This window comes from Sphaeramia orbicularis, chromosome 24 (genome assembly GCF_902148855.1).
Source record: "Sphaeramia orbicularis chromosome 24, fSphaOr1.1, whole genome shotgun sequence".
NCBI lineage: Eukaryota > Metazoa > Chordata > Actinopteri > Kurtiformes > Apogonidae > Sphaeramia > Sphaeramia orbicularis.
This window is the reverse complement of record NC_043979.1, coordinates 35,038,574-35,065,138: the sequence shown is the minus strand read 5'-3', so window position 1 is coordinate 35,065,138 and position 26,565 is coordinate 35,038,574. Positions and strand designations below refer to the sequence as shown.

At 36.9% G+C, this 26,565-nt stretch overlaps 1 protein-coding gene across 2 annotated transcripts in view; it reads left to right on the top strand.

Moving 5' to 3' along the window:
* The first annotated feature begins 1,205 nt into the window (after window positions 1-1,205).
* Window positions 1,206-26,565, top strand: part of LOC115415159 (sine oculis-binding protein homolog) — a 29,177-nt gene continuing 3,817 nt past the window's right edge. The window contains exons 1-6 of one of the 2 annotated variants that reach the window (XM_030128636.1): window positions 1,206-1,498; window positions 11,002-11,131; window positions 11,450-11,644; window positions 16,553-16,704; window positions 21,347-21,442; window positions 23,822-25,765. In XM_030128636.1, the coding sequence (XP_029984496.1) occupies window positions 1,406-1,498; window positions 11,002-11,131; window positions 11,450-11,644; window positions 16,553-16,704; window positions 21,347-21,442; window positions 23,822-25,756 (2,601 nt within the window). In that variant the 5' untranslated portion in view covers window positions 1,206-1,405 and the 3' untranslated portion in view covers window positions 25,757-25,765. Of the gene's footprint in view, window positions 1,499-11,001; window positions 11,132-11,449; window positions 11,645-16,552; window positions 16,705-21,346; window positions 21,443-23,800; window positions 25,766-26,565 lie in introns of both variants that reach the window. The other variant, XM_030128634.1, reaches the window with a different exon arrangement.

Genomic DNA, 26,565 nt, shown 5'->3' with positions numbered 1-26,565 from the left:
AATGCTTCTCACTGTTCTTCAACGTACCTCAGAAACACACAGCATAGTTCTAAATATAAAATCATAGCTATGTTTTTAAAAGAAAAAAACAAAAACTAAAAACACCTTAAGTCCCAATTTTTGAGAAAACAGAACGTCTTTGTATTGTATATTGATCTGTAAGGGAGATCCACGTGAAAAAAGAAAGAAAAGCAAAAAGAAAAGAAAAGGAAAAGAAAAGAAAAGAAAAGAAAAGAAAAAAACAAAAGGAAAGGAAAGAGAAAAGATAAAAATAAAATAAAATAATTTAAAACTGATTATTATTAATTTTTACTACTACTACTGCTACTACTGTTACGACTAAAAGCAAGTAATAATAATAATAATAATAATAATAATAATAATAATAATAATAATAATAATAGTGATAATACTAATCCTACTACTACTACTACTAGTGCTACTACTACTACTACTACTACTACTACTGTTACTGGTACTACTACTACTACTACTACTACTACTATTACTGCTACTAGTACTACTACTACTACTGATGATAATAATAATAATAATAATAATAATAATAATAATAATAATAATAATAATAATAATAATAATCCTACTACTACTACTACTAATGATAATAAATAATAATAATAATAATAATAATAATAATAATAATAATAATAATAATAATAATAATCCTACTACTACTACTATTACTACTACTAATGATAATAATAATTAATAATAATAATAATAATAATAATAATAATAATAATAATAATAATCCTACTGCTGCTACTACCACAAATAATAATAATAAAAATTTAAAAAATATAATAATAATAATAATAATAATAATAATAATAATAATAATAACAATAATAATAATAATAATAATAATAATAATAATAATACCTTATTTATTTATTTGTTTATTCAGCACTCCAAAAACCGAAAGCTCAGTTTTCCATCCTTTGAATGTGTTTTCTTCATCCTTATTGTCTAACCTGTCCTTCCATTTAACCTCATAAACATCTGCAGAAGGCTTCCATCTGTACTTTTCCGCTTTGCCTTCTGCTTTTTCTGTATTACTGAGTAAATACAGGTCGCCTTTGCCCAGAACAACCTGTATTTTGAAAGTGTGTGCAGGAAGCCGTGCATGGGCAGTGTGGGACACTTGTCTGTGGTGAACACACAGAGTGTGTGTTGTTCCGCAGCGGTCGGAGCCTCCAGCCCCGGAGCGCACACGCATGTTCAGTGGACGCGGATGGTGCGAAGCCCAGATGAGGGACTCGGACGTCCGGGAATGACAGCCGCTGTCACCGGGAGTGACAGCTTTCACTCTGAGCTACTCCGTTAAAAGTCTCCAAGTGACACTCAACACTTGATCCGGATCGGATCCAGCCAGACCAGGACTATGCCAGAGATGGAGAAAGGGAGACCACCGGAAAATAAACGCAGCAGGAAACCCGCGCACCCTGTGAAGAGGGAGATCAACCAGGAGATGAAGGTGAGGAGACGGAGTTTGGATGCAATACTGATCAATATTTGGGTTTGTTGTTGACTGGGGGGTGGGGGGTGCTGAGGGTGTTGGGGGGAGAGTTCCTCACGTTGCGTCTCCAGACTGAGGGCAGTGAAAGTCAACTGCGCACAAATCAATGCAGAGAATAATCAAACACTGTTTAATAAATACTCCTGTTAGTCATAAAAAAGATAATTTGTTGTATGTTTGAGGACAGAATGTTCAGTTTGCACCACAACAAGACGACAAAATATCATAAATATTAATAATATGAGATTAAACTCCAAATGAGAGCGTGAGAGGAAGACAGATGCGTGTTTTTAATTGTAGATGATCCCAGTGCAGAGGTTGGCCTTTGCCTTTCCTTTCAGTGACGCCATGTCAGGCCAGCTGTGGCCGGACGCACACACTCTTATGTCCAGCGGAGATCCAGATGTGCGTCACTTCTTCCCCGTCCCTGCGGTGCGCACACTTGCTGAGGTTTGCCCAATTGCAGAGGATATTTATATCATTTAAATCACCTTCCTCAGATTTTTAAGTTTGTACTCTACTGGCGGAAAAACAGATAAGTACAAGTAAAACTTATATTTTGGCAGTATTATGGCATACATTTGGCATTTTTGGCTTTCTTTTGGCATTATGAAAACCTGTAGGTTTAACTATGGTATGATTAAGGTGACCCATAATAGATATGGAGGCATACCAGATAGCAAAATCATTATGGCTTAAATCTGGACCAAAATTGGCATGTCATTTTGGCAAAGTTCTGGGCGGATGTTTGGGCCCTAAATGGCCCAAAATAGCCAAGCCAAAATCAAACCAGAAGGAAGCCAAAATTCACCCAAAACTAAGTGCGGACTTCCAAAATATAGCCATAATTGTCCCAGAAAAGCCCCAAATCCAGCCAAAAAGTAGCCAAAACTGACCCAAAGAGAGGCCAAAAGGAGGCCAAAATTCACCCCAAATTTGTGTTGATCATGCTTTTAAAATGAAGTGGGTTTTCTTCTGGGTAGAAATTCCCACTGTTTGCACAGTGTTTTGACTTTACAGAAATATGCCAAAACACATCCTTATATGGAATAAGATGTTTCCACTCTTTAGTCAATCTTCTGGCTTGCCATAAACATGCCATACCATCCCTATACTTGATCCGGCTCTTTGCCCAGTCTTTTGGTTAACCACACATATGCCATAACTCAGCCATAAGGGTGTGTAAAAGCTCATGAAACTATACAGAAAATAGAAATATATGATTATGATTGAGATTTCAAATTATAGCAATGATAATTAATGTTGTTACTCATTCTTAGAGAACTTTCCGAGGGACTGAATTTAGTTCATCTAAAAAGTTCCGTAATTTTCTTGAAAATCCATTTTTGGCAAAAAAATTTAACGGATTTAGAAACTTAAGATGTTACACTATTGAACTACAAAAAGTTTGAAATCATTATCTCAATTCTAATTTTTTGATTCAAAGTCAATAGGTGCGTGACTTGACCCCTAAAGAGTGGCAACATCTTATTCCATATATGGATGTGTTTTGGTTGTGTTTTGGCAAATTTCTGTAAAGCTAAAACACTGTGCAAAGAGCGGGAATTTCTACGCAGAATAAAAGCCCACTTCATTTTAAAAGCATGATCAACACAAATTCGGGGTGAATTTTGGCCTCTCTTTGGGTCAGTTTTGGCTACTTTTTGGCTGGAGGATTTGGGGCTTTTCTGGGACAATTATAGCTATATTTTGGAAGTTCGCAATTAGTTTTGGGTGAATTTTGGCTTCCTTCTGGTTTGAGTTTGGCTTGGCTATTTTGGGCCAAACATCCGCCCAGAACTTTGCCAAAATGGCATGCCAGTTTTGGGTCAGATTTAAGCCATAATGATTTTGCTGTCTGGGTTAGAGGATGTAAATATGACACATTCATCAGAAGTGTCCACAGATATGTCCTTTAAGAGGACAGGCACAGGCAATAATTAGTTAAAACACAGTTACAGACTTGACAGACACCCTCCCACCATTGTGAGCCTATTACTGCATGGAAACTAATCCATGGATTGTCTGCTTTGTTTGGGTTTGGACACTGGCTATTTGAGACTGTGGACTTGTGGTGGTTAAAGGATATATATCTGAGGCTCCTTCAAGCAGGAGCTGAGAAATCTAGAAAGACAAGCAAGTTTTTTTGGGGGTTGATTCTGGCTTTTCCGTGAGAGAGGAAATGTGCTCTTGTTGTGTAAGTGGTTTGGATTGTAGTGTTTGATATCCAGGGGAGGTGTAGTATTACAACTTAACTAATTTTAATCAAAACATGTGAAACGTTATCCCTGCTTGATGTAAGCCTGCCTGGGCTGAATCTCAGGGTCGGACCCTGGTTTGTTGCCTTTGGCTGCAACTCTCTCTGTGGTTTGGGATATGGCTTGTCACTCTCACAAAGCAGATGTTTGTCTGAACTGCCAAAAAGAAACAAAAACAACATTGTGGGAAGTGGAGGGGCGGGTAAAAAAAAAAAAAAAGAAAAAAGAAAATGCATGTCTTTCGTTAACAAGAAAACAGACAGATAGATAGATAGATAGATAGATAGATAGATAGATAGATAGATAGATAGATAGATAGATAGATAGATAGATAGATAGATAGATAGATAGATAGATAGATAGATAGATCTACTTTGTTAATTCCCTAGGGCAGGGGTGTCAAACTCATTTTAGTTCAGGGGCCACATTCAGCTAAATTTAATCTGAAGTGGTCCGAACCAGTAAAATACTAACATAAAAATATATAAATAATGTTAACTCCAAACTTTTCTCTGTTTTAGAGCGAAAAAAGTAAATTTACATGATGAAACTGTTTACATCTACAAACTGTCCTTTCAAAAGATGTGAATAATATGAACAAACTGAAAAAATAAGTGTAATTTTAACAATATTATGCTTCAGTTTATCATTTCCACATGTACACTATAACTTACAGATCACAGTGGATCTACAAACGCATAAAACATTTAATAACAGACAGAATATTGGTAAAATTGCACTGATTTCTCTTAAGACATTTCAGGTTGTTCATATTTGTTCAGGTTTTTCAAATTTTTTGTAAAAAGCTAGTCTGTAAATGTTAACATTTTTGTGTAATTTTACTTTTTTTTACACTAAAACAAAGAAAAATATATGGTTTTCGTTATTTATAGTTTATTATGATAGTATTTTACTGGTCTGACCCACTTTAGATGGAATTGAACTAAAAGTATTTTAACATCCTTGATTGTTAATATCTTCTATGTAGTTTTTGCATTTCATTAATTGATCCCGCGGGCCGGATTGGACCCTTTGGTGGGCTGGTTTTGGCCCCCGGGCCGCATGTTTGACACCCCTGCCCTAGGGGAAATTCCGAATACAAAATGCGGTCACCGCTCCACAAACACAGCCATACCACATCAACACTCAATAAATAAATAAATGCAGAGTATAAGTACACTCCAAAAAATGATTCATGGGGTTAGTAAGTTAAACTTAAAATCAAGAGCTTTCTCTGTTTAAAAAATTAAGTTTGTTACATGTACACATTTAAATCAGTTGATAAGTTATTTTATTAAGTTGGTCTAAATGAAAAACAAGGAAAACAATCTTAACTTAAGAACATATCAATTTTGAACAGACATTTCTGCCTTTAACTTAACAAAGAAGTATGTTAAGTTAGTACAACTTAAAAATCGTATAAGCTTCCTTTAAAAGCTGAGTACAAATCTGATATGCCAGCTGTGAATAACTTAGATTAGAAAAGAAGTAGACTTAAAAGACAAGCTGTGTTTTCTACCTATCACATAAAAACATATCAGCATAAAAACATAAAAACACAGAAAGATTACACACTGTAAAACCGGGTAAGTTGAGTTTACTTAAAAAATTTGAGTAAACCGGCTGCCTAAAAAAATATAAGTAATGAGTAATGAAAACTTGAGTGTATTAAACTGAAATGCTTGATTTGAATGGAAATGTTATTTTATGTCCAACACACTAAATGCCAAGTTAATTTAACTTAAAATTTGTTGCAATGTCAGTTGCTTTGTATAATTATTAATTTAATATCATCAGCTAATTGTATTCAATTCCAAGTTGATTTGAATTGAAATCTTTTGCAAAGTAAGTTACTTTGTATAACTACTCAAGTCAACATATTGTAGCATGGGTGGAAGTTAGACAAGAAGTTATTTTGCTGTAATTTGCCAGTACAGGAAATGCTTTTAATTTGGCAAGGCATAAATATGTACATCAAATATGGATGAATACAGCGGAACAGGAAATCCATTGTTCAATCTATGGTTCTGACTCATGGTTCAGCTCTACAAAAATACAAAAACAAACACAAAAAGGCCAATAAACACTGCCATACACACATTAAATCCAAATTAACACTAACACCACAACCCTGCTGAACCCCTGCACAGAAAAAGAACACATTTTCAACAACATGCCCAATACCCACAATGCAATGCAGAGATAAAAAGGTGTGGTCATGACTAAAACCTAGTGATTTGAATCCATTCAACTTAAACTTTTTCGTACTTTCGGCTATGTCTACAAATTAGTAGAATATACTTAACATTTTATAGTAATGTAATGAAACTTAAGTACATTGTAATTAAAACATTTTAGTAAATACAAAGTCCGGGCTTACAGTGCATGACGTGGAGTTAGGTGGATATAGAAGAGTTAATATTAATATCAGTGTATAATAATTTTTGGAGAGCACAGTCAAGTGTAAATCTGACAGATGTTCACCTTTAAAATGAGTCAAATTTTGAAAAGAAACACAGGAAGGCGAAAGGAAAAGCTGATTTCTAACTCAGCTGAGGTCCGGTCCCAGTGTTGTCTCTGTAATACATCTGTTTCAACACCACATTCAAAACTACTCCCTCCACGTCAGACCCGTGTGCAGCACCAGACACCGGATACTTAACTTTAATCATCGTTAGGCATATTTAGCTGGATATGATACCACTGCTTGCACTCAACCCACACACTCTTTGAAACACACACACACAGACAGCAGAAAAGTGAGCAAGCAAGGGAGAGATCTATTTCTTTGAGGCCCTAGTGCAGAGCAAGAGGTCGGAGTGAGGAAAGTAGGGGAAAGAATGTGCAGTCAGTACTACAGCACTACAACACCACCACCACCACCACCACCACCACAGCAGACTGGCTGAGCTGGAAAAGGGTGAAACCTGAGAGGAAGAGCTGTGTCGGGTGTCAGGGCTGGAAGGTGCTGGGGGTGGAGAGGTGGAGGGGTGGATGGTGAGGATGGAGGATGGAGGGAGGGGGGGTATAGAAGAGAGGCAGAGGAGAGACACAGAGGCAAGGGGAGGGACGGAGAAAGCTGGAGAGAGAGAAAAAAAGAGAGAGTGGTGGACATTGGAGAGAGAAGAAGGGAGAGGAGCGGGGCATTTCCGAGAACCGTGGGACCTCGCTGTGGTGTAGGGTGTCCCGCTCTGATTTCTGCCCGTTCCGGATCAGGTTTCTCCTCCAATCCGGTTCTCCCAAAAGCCACAGAGCGAGAGGTGGGTGGATAAAGAGAGAGACCTTTGTGTTTTTTTTTTTTTTTTCATCTGGTCGTAATAAAAAAAAAAAAAAAAAAAAAGGGACCACACATCCCATCTGCGGGGAAACAGTTTTCTTTTCTCCCCCTTTTTTTCCAATTAAAAGAGATAAACAAAGGATGATTCATAGATTTCACACTGGTGTTAAGTTTTAAACCTTTCCGTCTCAGATTTAGCAAGAGTAAACAACTTGAATACATCATGGAAAAAAGCGTCATACTGTACTCCACTGTGCCCGTATTCATTTCTCCACCAGGGCTGGGGGGGGTTGGAGAGAAAGAATCCCTCGCATTGATTCAAGAGTAAGGAAGGTCTGATTATGTTTAACATTGGATAAAAAATTTCCACTAACAAGCTTTATGATGCACGGTCACAATTTCCCATTTGCAAGGCAAGCTGGGGCTAAGTTACCCTATCCGTTTACATAGAACATTAATCAGTGATTTTTTTTTTTTTTTTTGATTTTTTTTTTTTTTTTTATACAGTAAGTTTGTCTGTGAAATAGGGAAAATGAGCAGCCTTTTTTTATATATATATCTTTTTATTTCACAAAAGAAAATCATCCAGATACAACACAAACATAGTGATACTGGGTCTTACTTTTTGCAATTCAACTTTGTGCACTCTTCCCACCCCCCACCCTTCAAGGAATAAACCAACCAAACACACTCAAAAGTAACAGGCAAAAAATATAAAAGTCTAAATCTAAAAAAAATATGTATATATTAAAATAAATATATAAATAATACACTAAAATGAAATAAAATAATCATCATCATCATCATCATCATCACAATAATAGCAGTAATAAGGGTAACAACATAAACATGAGCATAGTGATGCATGCTGTAATATAAACAGCACACTATAAGACCGGATAGGCTGAGTTTATTTAAAAAATTTGAGGAAACCGTTTGCCTTAAAAAATGTAAATAATGAGTAATGAAAACTAGAGCGTATTAAACTTAAATGCTTGATTTGAATGGAATTGCTATTTTAAGTCCAACACACTAAATGACTAAACTTAAAATCTGTTGCAACGTCAATTGCTTTGTATAATCATTAGACTTAATATCATCAGTTCATTGGACTCAATTCCAAGTTGATTTGAATTAAAATCTTTTGCAATATAAATTGCTTTGTATAATTATTCAACTTAACATATTGTAATGTGGATGGAAGTTAGACAGGAAGTTAGCTTAATGTAACTGGCAGTACAGGAAGTGCTTTTAGTTTGGCAAGGCTTAAAGATTTCCATAATACTAGAACTAGTGATGTGACGTTCATGAACAAATGGAATCTTTTGAACGGCTCTTTGAAATGAACGACGGGAATCGAGTCTTTGTAAAGAGCCGTTCATTTTTTTGTGCAATTTTTTCCCGTTTGTTTACACACATTTATTGTTCTTGCTCTGAGGAGAATTGCACTATAGTTCAGGTATTTAAGAAATTGCAGTTGTGATTAATCGGTGTTGTGTTTTGTGCAGTTTTTCCATATGTTTATACACATTTATTGTTGTTGTTTTGAGGAGAATAAATGTTATTTCATAAGAAAATGTTTTATTTTCTTCTTCATTTTTAGACTACAGACTAGTCCACATAATGTACCGTGACGTTTTTGGTCAAATTCCAGCATTTGCCTAATGTCACCTCTCGTGTCATGTATTTAGCCCACACATTTGAACTAACTATTCTTTTTTATGGTAAGATAATATTTACTGCCGCGCCAATTAAACACCTTTAAAACATAATGTCAATCCTCACATGTAGCCTATTCAGTCATTAAAACACTGGTATTTCAAAAGACTGCAAAAAACATGAAAGAGCCAAACATTTTGATTGGCTCTTTTCAATAACCTGTTCCTGAATGGATGATTCTCCCTTAAGAGCCAAAAGTCTCATCACTAACTGAAACAAAACTGGATGAACAGGAATGCGATTGTTCTTCCTATGGCTCTGACTCATGGTGCAGCTCCACAAAAATACAAAAACAAACACAAAAAGGCCAATAAACATTGCCATACACACATGAAATCCAAATTAACACTAACACCACAACCCCGCTGAACCCCTGCACAGAAAAAGAACACATTTTCAACAACATGCCCAATACCCACAATGCAATACGGAGATAAAAAGGTGTGGTCATGACTAAAACTTAGTGATTTAAATCCATTCAACTTCAACTTTTTTCGTACTTTCGACTATGTCTACAAATTAGTAGAATATACTTAACATTTTATAGTAATGTAATAAAACTTAAATCATTTAAGTACATTGTAATTAACCCTTTCATGCATGAATTATGGGAACCTTAGTTGAGATTTTTGTCCCAAGTATTTTTATTACTCTGTAGACATTAACATTTACATTTATGCATTTGGCAGACGCTTTTTTCCAAACCGGCTTACAGGGGAAAACCAATCAAATCACTCAGTCAATCATATTCTATTCGTATAACAAAAAGTTATCTCATGACACTTTATATATAGAGATGGTCAAAACCAGACTCTAAGCCAATTTACAAAAACCCAACAGAATCCATTAAAACAACAATGCGACTGAAATTTTTTTATGAACCTGTTTTTCATGGAGTTACAAAAATGTCCACTCAGCCGGACACCATGCGTTTAATTTTTGAAGCAAAGAAACACGTATTTAAAACCCATCATGAGAAAGTGATATACTGTGTGGAAACTATGAAATAAAAACATTTTAATGCAGCTAATCTGATGTTTTCTCACATTTTATCATACTCTAATACTAGTTATTACTCACTTCATGGAGATAATATGCAAAAAGAAACCAAGAGAACAGCTGTAGAATAGATGTCCACTGTAGTGACCACTATGCATGAAAGGGTTAAAGCATTTTAGAAAATACAAAGTCCGGGCTTACAGTGCAGTACTGGGCAGTATTCAAAGCGTACAAAGTCAAACATTCTCCATACTGGAGAGTAAAGGCAACCAAAATTCATTAAAGAGATGGCCACGATTATATACTGAACAACTAAAGAAACGCAAGTATGTTTCGGTATTGGTTTATGTGGGAGTTTTATTATGAATATTGGTTTCATATGAGATATTTATATCCAGCTGTGAAATTTACAGTGGGTCTCTCTTGCTGTCCTTGTAGCACTGAGTTGACGGTCACGGAGATGGGCCAAGTGAATATGGCGATCCTGATTACGGGTGGTCACACGTGGTCTTCCGGATCTTGGTCTGTCCCGAGTGGTCCCTGTGTCACGGAATCGTGTCCTCAGCCTACTGATGGTGGACTCGTGCACTTGCAGACGTCTGGCAACGTTGCGAGACGTTAAACTAGCATCAAGCATACCAATGGCACGTTCTCTCAGATTATCGTTAAGGCGAGGCATCGTGGTAATGCAGTAACTTTTGGATCTTACCATTTCTTTTTATAGACCCCGGATAAACAAAGGGAATTGCCACTCCCATTTGTTGCTCCCACTACCATATCACTCAAAACGTACCGCACCTCCGATACTTTGTACACGTGCTCAACACCACTCGTGGTCGTGTTTGCCTGCAAACACACGCTCCAATGGTTACAACTCACTTATTGTAATGTGTATCTCAGTTGACAACTCAACAGGACAGCTGAGCTCTTGCCTAAATTAACGACCAAAACTTGCGTTTCTTTTGTTGTTCAGTATATTTATCCGAAGTCAGTTTTTTTAAAGGTAAAAAAAGAAGACAACTGATCATGGAAAATCTTAAAAGATGGAGGGGAGTCATTCTTCCATAATAAAAGTATGCATTTCTTTGCGAAGTAAGTGATCAAAATTAGTGTCCTGCACGTAAATTACATGTGTCGTTTAGTAAATATAAACTGCTGCTTAAATCAAATTGCATCAGTGATTTCTTGTCCTCTTTTCTCTCTTGCAGACTTTTGCAGAAAGCACCATGAATGAGCTCCTGGGATGGTACGGATATGACAAGGTAGATCTCAGAGAGTCTGAGGCCAATGAGATCCGAAACTACAGAGAACGGCGTCAGCATGTGTCTGTGCTAAAAGGTGAGGGCAGGTGTCGACAGTTCAGCGTTAGTACGATCTTCTCCAATACACACTATCTGACAGGTTCTGCAGGTTTTTATTGCAGACATTGAGTCATTGCACAAATTTGCTAGACATAATCTCCTGTACCTGCGTCTTCTCACGTTTCATTCATTCAGTTGCACCCATTGTTTCTCAACCTGTGTGAACTAAAAATCAGTGTAGGGCATTGTAATGGATGCAAAAGTCATTACTGTATCGTGGAAAGCACACTGTGGATTTATGCTATCGTGTTACATTACAAATCCCGGTCATTCCAATTATGCTTATGTCTTCCAGAGAACTCGTTGCCAAAACCCAAGAGCCTGGACTCTAAAGTCAGTCACTCAGTCCTGGCCATGAAGAGTGGAGAGAGAGATTCCTCTAGTGTCCCATCCTCTTCACCCTCCTCTTCCTCCACAAGTTCCTCCATGACCACGCCCAAAGAGCACAAGAGTGCCCCTGTCATTGTCCCCCTTATAAAGCCATCAGCAGGTACTGTTAAAGGACTGATGCACAGAAGAACATTATTTGTTGTATTTTATACATTTGGTTTGTGCTGTTGGAGTTTCATATTTACTCATCATCTGTAATTTTTTTTTTAATTCAAATTTTTATTCAGAACAGTCTCATAAGATTCCACACAGGAGATCAATGGCACAAAGCACACTGTTCTGTTTTTTTTCTTTTTTTTTTATTCAAATGTTTATTCAGAACAGTCATACAAAATATTATATATGACATCAACCACAAGTACACTATTCTTTTTTTTTTTTTTTTTAAAGAAGGAGGAAAAGAGGAAAAAAAAAAAAAAGATAGGAAAAAATGACATCAATATGCCCATACATCTAGCCAACCACACCTTCAGGATACATGCCAAAAAAAAAAAAAAAAAAATCAAAAAAGGACAGTAAAAAAATTATATCAACAAGCCCGTACATCTAGTCAACCACACCTTCAGGAGACAAAAAAAAAAAAAAAAAAAAGGGCAGTAAAAAATTTTATCAACAAGCCTGTACATCTAGTCAAACACACCTTCAGGATACAAGACAAAAAAAAAAAAAAGGACAGTAAAAAATTATACCAACAAGCCCGTATACCTAGCCAACCACACCTTCAGGAGACAAGACAAAAAAAAAAAAAAAAAAATTGGACAGTAAAAAATTTCATCAACAAGCCTGTACATCTAGCCAACCACACCTTCAGGAGACAAGATAAACAAAAAAAAAGGGTACATAAATACATTTACATGTATACACGCATTAATCATAATGTAAAGAGAAATAAAAAAAAACCCAATAATAATAATAATAAAAATAAAAAACATAGAAGAGCCTAACAGTGTACATGTACATTTAGCATTAAAAAATTCAAACACAAAAGACCACTGTGAACATAAGAGTAGCTCAGAAAAGAAAACACAAACCAAATTTTAAAACGAAAAACCTTGAAGGAAGAGAGTTAGTACCATCTTCTATGTTCAGTCAAAGTCAGGTTTGCTAAGGTTATATATGAAATCCAAGGCGCCCAACATTTTTTTAAATTTCTCTTGTTCAAGTTGTAAAGAAAATGTGAGTTTTTCCATCACAAAATTTTCGTGGATCACAGCTATCCAATTTTTGAGTGTAGGAGCTTCAGTAGACATCCATCTCCTGGTGAGTGCTTTCTTACTTGCTAACAATAGAACATTAAATATATATTTGTGAGATGAACCCAGAGCATCTGAACTCAAGCCCGAATATACATTTTCAAATTTGAATGGGATTTCTATCTCTTTTTTTCTTTTTTGCAAAGATAAAAGGGTATCAACAATGAAGAAAAAGAAAAGGAAAAAAGTAATATAAATAAAGTAAATAACTAAGTAAAAAACATGGATAATGATAAAGATATTAAAAACCTGTAGGAAATAAGACAAAGAATACAATACATGAATACACATATATGTATACACACAAAGTAGTATTCATAATCACAGTACAAAGAATGACAAAAAGGGGCCTAAGTGCACATGTGTGAAGTTTTTTTTTTTTTTTTTAATTCAATTTTTATTCAGAACAGTCTCACATGATACCACACAGGACATCAATGGCACAAAGCACACTGTTCTCTTTCTTTTATTTTTTGCAAAGAAAAAAGGGTATCAATAATGCTCACTGAAAGGAAGAAAAACAAAAGGGAAAAAAAAAGTAAATAAGTAAGTAAAAAAAATTATTGTAATAATGATATTAACAAGCTTGTACACATAGCTAATCACACCTCTAGGAAAAAAAAGGTATCAGTGATGTTCACTGAAAAGAAGAAAAAAAAGTAATATAAATAAAGTAAATAAGCAAGTAAAAAAAATTATGTATTTATTTATTTTTTTTAATTCCAATTTTTATTCAGAACGGTCTCACAAGATACTACACAGGACATCAATGGTGCAAAGCACACTGTTCTTTTTTTTTTTTTTTTTTTTGCAAAGAAAAAAAAGGTATCAATAATGTCCACTGAAAAAAAGAAAACAAGTAATGTAAATAAAGTAAATTAGTAAGTAAAAAAAAAAAAAATTGTATTTTTTTTAATTCCAATTTTTGTTCAGAACAGTCTCACAAGATACCACACAGGACATCAATGGCCCAAAGCACACTGTTCTCTTTTATTTATTTATTTTTTTGCAAAGAAAAAGGTATCAGTAATTCTCACTGAAAGGAAGAAAAAGAAAAGGAAAAAAAACTAATTAAGTAAGTTAAAAAAAATGGATAATAATAATGATATTAACAAGCTTATACACATAGCCAATCACACCTGTAGGAAATAAGACAAAGAATACTATACACAAATACACATATATGTAAACAAACAAAGTAGTATTCATAATCATAGTACAAAGAAAAAAAAAAAAGAAATGGCCTAAGTGCACATGTGTGAAGTTGTTTTTTAAAGCTACAGGAGCCAAAATCATGGAAAAAAAAAAAAAAAAAAAGATGCCTTCCTTTTGCAGCTTTCTCCTCTGGGTCTAAATATAAAGACTAAATATAAACACACATGACCTGATATCATTTCATGTGATTATGGAACACCACTTTCCCAAACGTGCAGGTCAAGTCACAGAGTATAGACCAGACAGAATCTGATCAGTGTTTGGTAATTATAGCTGTCAATCACATCCTTAACCCTCCTACATGTCTGAAAATGCCTATAACTAGACAAAAAAACTGTGTTATGGAGTAGATTTTCAACAGCTTGAAAGCACATGGAGGGAACAGATACTCTCAGACCACTTGAATTCTAATATGCTGAAAGGTAATTATGGATTTTGCAGCTGTAAAGTAATGCGTTATTGGTGTATGCATTAACTAACAAATAGCCTGAGTTAGCAGTTTGAAGAATTTTATCCCATGTGCATTATATCGTACACATCGGAAGGCCTTACAAGTTACAGTTTTGAGGAAGCAGAAAGACCAACCTGATATTCCAGTCCACTCTATACTTCAGTCTAATGTAGTAGCGATAGATCTGTGCGGTACTCATTTTCCAAAGTCGGAACTGTCAAGAAGTAACTACGGTGGCCCAGAGATGAAACAGCCCAAAAAATTTTCCATATAAGAAAAAAAAAGAGAACAGCCCAAAAAAATTATCCACTATAAGAAAAAAAAAGCAAGAACAGCCCAAAAAAATATCCACTTTAAGAAAAAAGACAGAACAGCCCAAAATTTTTTTCCACTATAAGAAAAAAAAAGAGAACAGCTCAAAAAAATTTTCCATTATCAGAAAAAACAAAGACAACAGCCCAAAAAAAATTCCATTATCAGAAAAAAAAGAGAACAGCCCAAAAAATTATCCACTATAAGAACAACAAAACATCATCCACCTTTTCAATTAAGGGGCTGCTGTTTACCCAAAAGGTCTCTTGCTTTAAAATTAAGGCCACCACAAAAAATAAAAGCAAAGGCTGAAAATTTATAAGGCCTTCAGCTAATGTGGCTAATGCTAAGGAAGTAACCCACCAGAAGTGGAGGTTGGTGCGCTAAAAATAAAGTTATTTAAAAATAGTGGATAATTTTGGGCTGTTCTATTTTTTTTCTTATTGTGCATAATTTTTGGGGGGCTGTTCTATTTTTTTCTTATAGTGGATAATTTTTGGGGGGCTGTTCTATTTTTTGTTACAGTGGATAGTTTTTTGGGCTGTTCTATTTTTTTCTTATAGTGAATAATTTTTTGGGCTGTTCTCTTTTTTTTCTTATAGCGGATAATTTTTTGGGTCGTTAAATTTTTTTCTTATAATGCATAATTTTTGGGGGGCTGTTTTATTTTTTTTTTTTTTTACAGTGGATAATTTTTTGGGCTGTTCTATTTTTTTTCTTATAGTGGATCATATTTGGGGGCTGTTCTATTTTTTCTTAGAGTGGATAGTTTTTTGGGCTGTCCTATTTTTTTCTTATAGTGGATAATTTTTTGGGCTGTTCTCTTTTTTTTTCTTATAGTGGGTAATTTTTTGGGCTGTTCAATTTTTTTCTTATAGCGCATAAGTTTTGGGGGGCTGTTCTATTTTTCTTTTTTTTTACAGTGGATAATTTTTTGGGCTGTTCTATTTTCTTCTTATAGTGGATAATTTTTTGGGCTGTTCTATTTTTTTCTTATAGTGGATACTTTTTTGGGCTAGTGGATAATTTTCTTGGCTGTTCTCTTTTTTTTTTCTTATAGTGGATAATTTTTTGGGCTGTTGTCTTTTTTTTCTTCTTTTCGTGGATAATTTTTTGGGCTGTTGCACCTCTGGGCCACCGTAAGTAACAGTTTCGGCAAAAATCGGTGCGAATGACAGTTTAGAATGAGGTATTTGGTAAATCATGTGGGAACAGGTTTCCCAAATATGGGCCCGTGTAAACAAAACCTGAAAGTACGCTCTTCAATCTTAGTCATCATTTCATCTCTAAACCGAAGTTTCGATGTACTTTGCAAAAAAAAAAAAATCTGTCCTTGCTTGTGTGTTTGCAGACTTCGCTTTCGGTGAAGAAATCATAGCATCGGAAAAAACAAAGATGTTTTTCGCTTGAAGGTCAACAACTCTCTGAGCTCCGTTTAGATTGATTTATATATTTTACCACTTCTTTTCATTCTACTACTAAATATGCAGGATTTGTTAACTAACACAGTGAAATTATCCAAATTTCTAAATGATTAGATTATGGATCAGCTTCAGATCTTTTGAGATAAAAGGGTGACACATGCAGTCGACTGAAACGCAGTCAGCTGTTGGCAGATATTAACCCTAAAGACATCTAATACGACTCTTTAAATCCTCTGTTATTAGCTCCTGCCTCAGTCTTTATCCATTAATGATGTTATAAACAGCCGTAAACCTCAGCCATGAATAACTTTCACTCCCTCCATCCATCCTTTTTGTGCTTTTACTCCTCTCAGTGGAAGATGTACAGAATGTGCAGATAGTCTGTGTTTGGTGCCAGAAGGAAGGTGTCAAACGCTACTCGCTCTGTATGGGATCAGAGCTGAAGAGCTTCTGCAGTGAGAAGTGTTTTGCTGCCTGCAGACGTGCTTACTTCAAACGAAATAAGGTAAGAAAAACATTTTAGTGTGGCCAAAAACATCTACTTACAGGGTGGGGAAGCAAAATTTACAATATTTTGAGGCAGGAATTGAAAGACAGTGTATGACCAATTAGTTTATTGAAAGTCATGAGAATTTCTTTGCCACAAGAAAACTGACATAATAGAAAACGGTTTTATTCTATGTGTCCTCCTTCTTTCTCAATAACTGCCTTCACACGCTTCCTGAAATTTGTGCAAGTGTTCCTCAAATATTCGAGTGACAACTTCTCCCATTCTTCTTTAATAGTATCTTTAACCCATAAAGACCCAAACATCCACCACAGACCAAAACCATCTACTGATCTAAACTGTTTAATACCTGCAGATCCACTAATTCTATCAATACATGTAAATAATTGGTGTAAAATGGAGTTTGTCATCTTTTCATGATCATCAGATATGACCCATTTGGACGTTCAGAGGCTCCGTAGTTACCATGGAAACACTGTCATCTTCTATAACATTGATTCACCAGTAAAACCCATGGAGTTGGATCAATGACAGTGGATGGAAATGCTTGGTTTATGTTCGGTTATTGATATATTTTACTGAAAAAGTCACTTTTTCTGGAGTTTTTTCTGTTTTTTGATATAATAACGATCAACTTTAATCAGATTTTTTGTTAACATCTACATAATCAGTAAATTAAATACAGGAAACACCTGATTTACATACAATACACAATACAGAGGATAGTATCATAAATAAATGATGATAAATCATTTAAGAATGGTTAGATATGGAGAGAATTTCATTTGGGAACTGACGTAAAAGTAGCGTTGGGTCTTTATGGGTTAAGAAAGTTGACATTGCTGTGTGATGTTCTATTGGTAGCATGTTCTAAAACGCCCCAAACAGCAGAATCCAGAGGGTTTAGATCTGGGCTAGAAGGCGGCCATAAACATGGCTCCCAAAAACTGCTAAAGTTGGATTTGTTGCTTTCGTCAACAAGTGTTTTGGTGTTCTTGTGTAAGATTTTAACTTCAAATCATATTTTACTGCATTTCTAACGGTCTTGTTGTCTACCTCAAGTTCAATTGCCATTTTTCTCATGGATTTGGTTGGATCCTTTAGGATTTTGGATTTGAGAGCTTTAATAAAAGCTTTGGTACGTTTTTTGTTGCTTCCTCCACTTCCAGACTTTCTCGTAATAGTTTTGCTCATAGTCATTCTCTTCTTTCCATTATAAACAGTCTTTATGGACACTCCAACTATTTTTGAAATCTCCTTTGGTGTGACGAGTGCATTCAGCAAATCACACACTCTTTGACGTTTGCTTTCCTGATTACTCATATGGGCAAAAGTTTCTGAAAAGGTATGGATAATAGTGTTAGGTATGATTATGACATCAATATATGTTTGCTTTCAAAACAATTGACGTAGTGCCTGCTGAGAAAAAACAACTAAATGTTAATTGTAAATTTTGCTTCCCCACCCTGTATGCTTCAAACTTTTAATTAAGAGTGGGATCTTTTACAAAAATGGTGACTAATACAGAATCTCAGGACAAAAACAAGTAAAACTAATGAATGATGGATAAATATGCATCATTTTTTTAATGTTTATCGTGTGTTTTATGTAGTACATTATTTCACATTTAACCCCTTTAGCCCTATCAGCCCGCCTGCGGCCTGAAAAAATTATATTAACCCTTTCATGCACACTGGTCACTCCAGTGGACAGCTATTCTACAGCTGTTCTCTTGTATATTCATGGATTTTGTTGTTCTTTTCATTGTTGTTGTTTTTTTACACATATCTTTATTAAACTTTCAAGACACTACATATCTTTTCTGGCATGAATTGGTAACATTATGTAGATCTCTCCTGAGCATAAAACCCCAGAATCACAAGCCCTCCCCATAGTTTTCTCACAATTTATCAGTAAATACATGTCTCTGTGTCAAAAATTAAACGTGTGGTGTCCAGCTGAGTGGATATTTTTGCAACTTCATGAAAAATAGGTTCATAAGATTTTTTTTTTTCACTATTATTTTTTTATGTATTTTAAAATTTTTTTAAAATTATTATTGTTATTTTTAAAATTATTATTTATTTTTCAGAAGAAAATTTTTAATGTCATTGTTTTTTTTTCATGCCTAAAGAGGAATAAAAACACTCAGGAAAAAAATTGATTAAGGTTCTCATAATTCGTGCATGAAAGGGTTAATATTCATCTCCGACACGAACAATTAATTTATACTTATCATCGTCAATCCAGCCGAAAAAAAAAACAGGCGAGGATAAAAAATTCTAATTTCTCTTTTAGTTTGTTACAGTTTACTCAGGCATAGTAATAGATACAATATTTTCGACAATGGGAATAGATTCTGTGAGGTCTCTAAATGTCCATAGACACCAAGAACATCCATATGAACCTTATTATTGTGAAGTAATTCTTCATTTACTTTGGGTATGTCTTTTTAGGTGTTTTTCCCCTGAAAATATGGTCAGGGTTAAACAGGTTAAGCATATTATTACACATTATTGAAATCTATTGTTTTTATGCTTTTTATTATTCTATGTATATGTTTACACTGAAGGAGGTGCTCTTTACTCTTAGGGGTCTGAGTCTTTTTTGGCTGTTTTTCAGTACTTTTGATTTTGCCTTTATATACTATATATAGAAATGTTTACTATACCCATGTTTGGTATCTTTTTTGTCAGCACAACTTCATCTATCTCTTCTGTCTGTTACTTTTTCACTTTAACCTACTACATCAACACAAAAGGTAAAAAAAAAACACACCAAAAATATAAAATCCGATTTGAAAAATGTATATAATTTCTTGCAGAAATAACACAAAGATGCTTAACGAACCTTTTCAAAGACTTTAAAAGTGAATATTGGTTCCAAATATTAGGTATATAAAATTAAAATTGGAATAAGTTAAAACTATACACAAATATTTGACATAAAAGCAGATCTTTGCATAGGCGTTTTCCCCCATCACCACCACCACTCGCCCACCCCCAGTCCTCCTCCAGTTTCCGCATCTGGTTCAGGTGGGGGTCATCCTCCCCCTTACCTGTAGTGCTAATGCAGTCTATGGATTAAAATCTGCAGATTTGGCCATTTTTTTCTGTTTTGAAAAAGGACAAAAAATGACAGAGATATGGTCAGAAATAGAACACCCCCCCACCTCATTTTCATACTTTTATTCTCATTTGTTTTCTCCGGTTTCAAACCGTCATATCTCCAGCTGTATTTACTCTATCAACATTAACTAAAAAGTGGGAGAGTGTTTCAAGTCCGCACTTTCGAATGCAATTGTCTCCAGTGGTCGACGTGACCGACTTCCGATGCTACAACGTGTTGATAATGTCATGTGATTCAGTCATGAGGCAGTGACCGTGGACCCTTAAGGGTTAAATCTCATTGTACATATGCATAGTGACAATAAAGGCATTCTATTCTATTCTATTCTATTCTATTCTGTTCTGTTCTATTCTATTCTATTCTGTTCTATTCTATATGCCTGCATACCCACATCCGTGCTGTATTTCAATAATGTATATGCCAACTGTATCGCTCTGCATCCTCAGATGAACCAAATGCTTTCTGGCAGGTAAACCTAGATTTAGGTGCTTGGTCACTCCTGATGGTGTGAGGCCATAACTGATGGATTATTTTCAAGAATTGAAACAGGGGCATCTCTGAGAACACACTCTCTAGTTATGGAGGAGTCTGTGGAAGTGGTGGAAGGGAGGTCAAAGTTTGTCTAGGACACTTAGTATCAGTTTCATGTTAATGGAGCAGGGACCAACCATTAAGTGGATCTGGTTGGGAGGACAGGAAGGCGGCAACTACGGAGAAGCGCTCTGATGCACACTGCCGTGATTTTTCACCTTCTATTAGGACGTAGATATGGCATGTTTAGAGGTACAGGGTGACAAGCAGTTGTATCACCTTTCATTCTGTTGTTTATACTGTGGTAGGTTTATTCACATGACAACAGAGACAAAAAGGAGGGCTGAACAGACTCTGAGCGCAACAAGCCCTCTAGTTTTTCCAAGGCGGGGAGGAAGGCATTGCCATTGGCTTGTCACTGCTTGTCTGAGGGGAAGGCCAGAAGGCCTGGGGCGAGGTGTCCACTTTCAGTGCATACCTTACCTTCAGCTGCCTCATGTTTCGTAACTCAACACGACTCAGTGGGTCACAGAGATGGGGGAGCACTTAGATCCACAACATATCAGCTTACATGAATCAAGAGGAATTTCCTATATTAATAGTGGCAAGGCCATTAATAATATGACAATACATCTCTTGCATTATCTCCTTTCTCTCTTGTACAATCATATCTGTTTCACAACACAGTGATTTCCCTTTGTTGTACTGACATTTAGGTTTGGGTTCCACGCACAGACTACTTCTGACCTTGATGACAAGACAAACATTTGAGGCTATTTTCTGCACTTGTTATATAAGAAGATCAAATTTGGTTTAATGACCACAGAATAATTCCTGTATAGCATTTAGATTTAGGAGCAACTGCCTCTATGTCACTATGAAGTGGAGAATTAATCCATCAAAACTAGGCCAAACTGAGGTCTTACTAACTGCTTCACAGTGGTTCATGTCATGTCACACTGTGGTTTTCCCCTGTCAGGCCAGAGATGAAGACCTCCATGGTGAGAGATCTCCCCAGCACACCCATACAGAGGACTCGCCCAGACTGGTGCTGAAGATAAACAGCAACGTTCGAGTAAGGCCACACTCTCAATGTGTCTTTTGTTTTCACCTGTAACGTATTAGTGTACTCATGCTATAAAATTACAAAATTAAGCAGCTTAATAGACATTGTGCCTGCATTGTGCAAGGGGATCTACTGTGTATGTCTTTAAAGGTGTTGTAGCAGCTGATGATGTAATAAGTTCCTGAAATTAGAGTGAAATTTGCACTTAACCTAAATGAAGATGCGATAAAACTTGGAATGTAGTAAAATGCCCTGACTGATATTATAATAACATGATAATATGAACTGAACATGGATATAGTATTGAAAATTGAATAAATAATAATGTAAAGCAGGGGTGTCAAACATGCGGCCGGGGGCCAAATGCGGCCCGCCAAAGATTCCCATGGGATGAATTTGTGAAATGCAAAAATTACACTGAAGATGATCACAGAAAATTTGGTTCAGGTTCCACATACAGACTGGGAAAAATATTATCATAATAACCTATAAATTCTTACAACTCCAATTTTTTCTTTTTGTAAATGTAAATATTTTCATGTAATTTTCCTGTATTTACACTAAAACAAACTACAATTTAACAGAAAACGTAAATATTCTGAACAAATATGAAAAACCTGAAATGTCTGAAGAGATGTAAGTGTAATTTTAATAATATTCTGCCTGTCACTGAATATTTAGTGTATTTGTAGATCCACTGTGATCTGTCAGTTGTAATGAACATGATGTCATTGATAAGCTGAGGCAGAATATTGTTAAAATTGCACTTATTTACTTAACAAATTTTAGGGTGTTCATGTTATTCACATTGTTTTAAAGAACAGTTTATAGATGTAAACGTATTCATCATGTAAGGAAAGTTTGGAGTTGACATTATTTATATATAATTATGTTATTATTTCACTGGTCTGGCCCACTGCAGATCAAATTGGGCTGAATTTATCCCCTGAACTAATATGAGTTTGACACCCATGTTTTAAAGGATAGTTGGTAGATATAAACATTTTCATTGCATAATTTAACTTCTTTCACTCTAAAACAGAGAGGAAATTTGGAGTTGACATTATTTATATATTATTATGTTACTATTTCACTCATCCGGCCCATTTCGGATCAAATTCGGCTTAATGTGGCCCATGAACTAAAATGAGTTTGACACCCCTGATGTAAAGTATTACAGATACAGATAGATCGATTCTATTAATCCTCAATATTATAAGTTGTTATACTGTATATATCATGTTGTTACATTATCAGTCAGGACATTTTATTATAATATTGATCTATTCCATTTTGGGGGTTTTACTATGTGATCCCTCTATGTGAGTTATTCACAACTACTGCCGTGATTTTCATGAAACTTGATGTCAAGACACAATGAACCTCAAAATTTTGGAGCATATTCATAAAAAAATGACAGAGGGTAGAACTATTTTTTAATTTAGTTTTCTTTATACTGATGAGCCCCAGGCTAACTTAGAATAGTAACTAAAATTACCTTTAGCTGACCATAATTTGTTTGTGGTAGAACAGGGGTGTCAAACTCATTTTAGTTCAGGGGCCACATTCAGCCTAATATGATCTAAAGTGGGCCGGACCAGTAAAATAATATAAATAATAGGATAAGAACTTTTGAGTGAAAAAAGTAAATTCAGTAATAAAAATGTTTACATCTATGAATTGTACTTGAACATAACATGAACAAATATGAACAACCAGAAAATTCTTTAGTAAAATAAGTGCAATGTTAACAATAATACACCTTAGTTTATCATTTATACATGTGAATCCCAACTTACAGATCACAGTGGATCTACAAATACATGAAACATTGAATAACAGGGAGAATATTATTAAAATTCCACATACTTCTCTTAAGACATTTTAGATATTCATGTTTTTTGTAAAAGGCTAGTCTGTAAATGTGAAAATTTTTGTGTAATTTTATTATTATTTTTTTTATATTAAAACAAAAAGACAAATTTCATTATTTATAGTTTATTATGATAGTATTTCACTGGTCTGATCCACTTTAGATTGAATTGACCTGAAATTATGTTAACATCCTTGATTGTTAATATCTTCAGTGTAATTTTTGCATTTCACAAATTCATCCCAGGGGCCAGATTGAACCCTTTGGCGGGCCGGATTTGGCCCCCGGGCCGCATGTTTGACCCCTGTGTGGTAGAAGGAGAGAGGTGGACATTGACTTGAACAGAATTTGGCATTCACTCACTGCTTTTGTAGTTTAGTTTTCGTCAGGTTTAGTGTTTTTTATAGAATTTTCATGCATTATAATATATTCAGGAAATTATTTTGGACCTTGCAGTTCTCCCACTTTTCTAACACTGTAATGACCCTCCACAGTCTCTCTCCCCTGTACCTCAGGTCTGTGACTGGTGCAAACATGTCCGCCACACTAAAGAGTACCTGGACTTTGGAGCTGGTGAGGAAAGACTCCAGTTCTGCAGCACCAAATGTCTGAATCAGTACAAGATGGATGTTTTCTACAGAGAAGCCCGTGCAGCTCTCACCAGCACCAGCTCAAGCCCGGGAAGAACCAGCCAAGAGGGGAGGTCTGACAGCGGTTCGACCGGGCAGAAGCTCCTCACCCCGGAGTCTTGGAACAGCAGCAACAATGCAGGAGAAGCCCGCCATAGAAATCTTTCTCCTAAGGGTCCTGCACCAGTCCATGGATCGGCAGAATCAACATCTATCTCCCCTTCAGAGGCATCTTTATCCTCTTCCTCCAAGGTCCCTGTCTCTGGGTTGAGGACCTTGGACAGGCCCATTCAACCGCCGCCACCTCCCCCTGCTGTGGAAGTGTCACCCCACCCTGCTCCGATCCCACCCCCACCTCCTCGTCCACCTTTGGAACATCAGCCAGTACCTCAAATCCCCATGCCTTTTATCAGACCTCCCCTTCATGCTCAGGGTCTGAAAAGCCCCCTTACCAACCCTCCCAGACACCCAGGTCCCCCTTCCAGCCCAATGCACAGGCCACCTCATTCCCCTCACCTGCAGCCCCCCACCTCCTCTTCCATGAATCCCCCTGGGCTGATGCATCCTTTTCCGGGAGCTTACTTCCCGGGCTTGCACTCGCCTCCTCTCAACATGATGCCTAGAGGACCTGTCCCAATGCCTCCCATAATGAACTATGGTATTCCATCCTTTAGTCCACTTCTACCCCAACCCACTGTCCTGGTGCCTTATCCCATCATTGTCCCCCTTCCTGTCCCCATACCCATTCCTATCCCAATTCCAGTTCCGTCTAAGACACCTCTAGAGACTCCAAGTCACGGTGGGGTTATCCAGCCAGTGCCAGAGGGGGCAGACAGGGGTAGATCCAGAGCTAACAGGTCACAATCACCAGGGATGTCCGAAGGGGAAAGCAGATTGGTTGTGAACAAATTAGGTGGAATGTTGACTCAGGGTCTCCCCTCACCCAGCGCCTCCAACACAAAGGATGTGGATTGGGTCAAATCAGAGAGGCCATTCCCTTCTCCATCATCCACACCCCACAGTGACGCATCCTCCCCGAGAGCACAGTACAATGAATCGCCCTGCTCTGGTCCAGGGTCGGAGGGTCTGCCAGACTATAAGCAGCAGCAGCAGCAGTCGACAGAGCGGCACGTCATTCAAAGGGTTCTTCAGCGAACCCAAGTGAAGATAGAGCCCAGTGCCAATGGTGTGGTTGACCTATCAGGGCTGGGGGAGCCAGGAACTGGGCAGGGTACCAGATCAGGGCTCCACGACATTATCAGACCCACTCCCCCTCTACCACAGTCCCCTTCTCATGACACTGTCTACCATCACCAGGACTCCAACACCCCACGTTCGCACACACCTCCCAGCCCAACAGGGAGCAGTCATCCCTATGATGCCCCACCCTCTGCACTGAAATCTCACGAAAATGGTCCAAACGGTTTGTCCTCATCATCCACACCAGCCAGTCCGGACTCCTCCTTACCCCATCGAGCAGCAGTAGCACCACCCCCTGACCCCTCAATTACTGAGCTGGAGGCTATCAAAGAGAACAAGTGTTCAGTTGTTGGTGCAGTACGGGTTGAAGGCCCACTCAGTCAGTCAGAAGAACCCATAGCAGTAGTAGGAGAGGTAGGAGAAGACCCCCATGTTCCTGATGAGGACCATGCCTATGCCCTACCCACAACGCCAAAGACAGGTGGGACCACCACCCCGCTGCTCTTGCCCAAACTCAGGGACAAGGGTAGCCTGCGGAGCCCTGCTAACATACCCAACGCCGGTGACATGGAGCCAGCTTTGAAGCGGCGATGCCTACGAATCCGCGATCAGAATAAGTAGAGGATGGAGGTGAGAGATTGTATTTCAAGGCGAGGCAAAGTATAGATAGTCCTGCTGTCAATGCCATTTAAATCTGTTAATACTCTGCTGCATATCACAAGAAAGACAAACACCTTTTTCTTATTCTTATATCTTTAAGAGACTGTCAGGTCAACTGTTATATTGAGGAACTTGACTTATTTGTGTACGTGATAAATCTCTAAAGTTTTCTGGGCAGTAAACTCCACCTGTGTGGTATTTCACCGTGGATAAACGAAAAATAATTTTGAATGACATTTGAGAGGGTTTTGCAAAATGTACGCACATACACATTCACGCATACACAGAGCAAGTTTAATCACAGGACTTACAGTATATGTGTGGTCACTAAACAGCATGGCGCCAAAGAGAGAGAATCCCAGTAACCTGGCACTCCTCTGGGCTCTAAGGTTACAACAGGGAAAGGAGGTGGAGGGCACAGGCAGTGAGAGTCACTTTGAAAGAAGATCACCTCACCGCGATCTGACAGTCACAATGCTTTGTTTGCATGGCAGCCTGTTTTGTATCCGCAGTTTGGCTAATATTTTTGAGAGTGTGAGATCTGGACATTTTGAGTAATCCAAATCTGAAGTCTGAGGATGTTTGTCTTCTTATACAAGGACAAACGGCTGCTGATGAATCAAACCGTGACCTTGAGGTTATGGGGTGGCCATCCAACCTGACGCCTAAACACAGAGATAGAGCAGGCAAGATTGATATAGTATGACCCCAAAGTCAAACTCCCACTGGTGAAGCACTGCTGATCTGTCCGCAGAGACAGAGGTGATTGT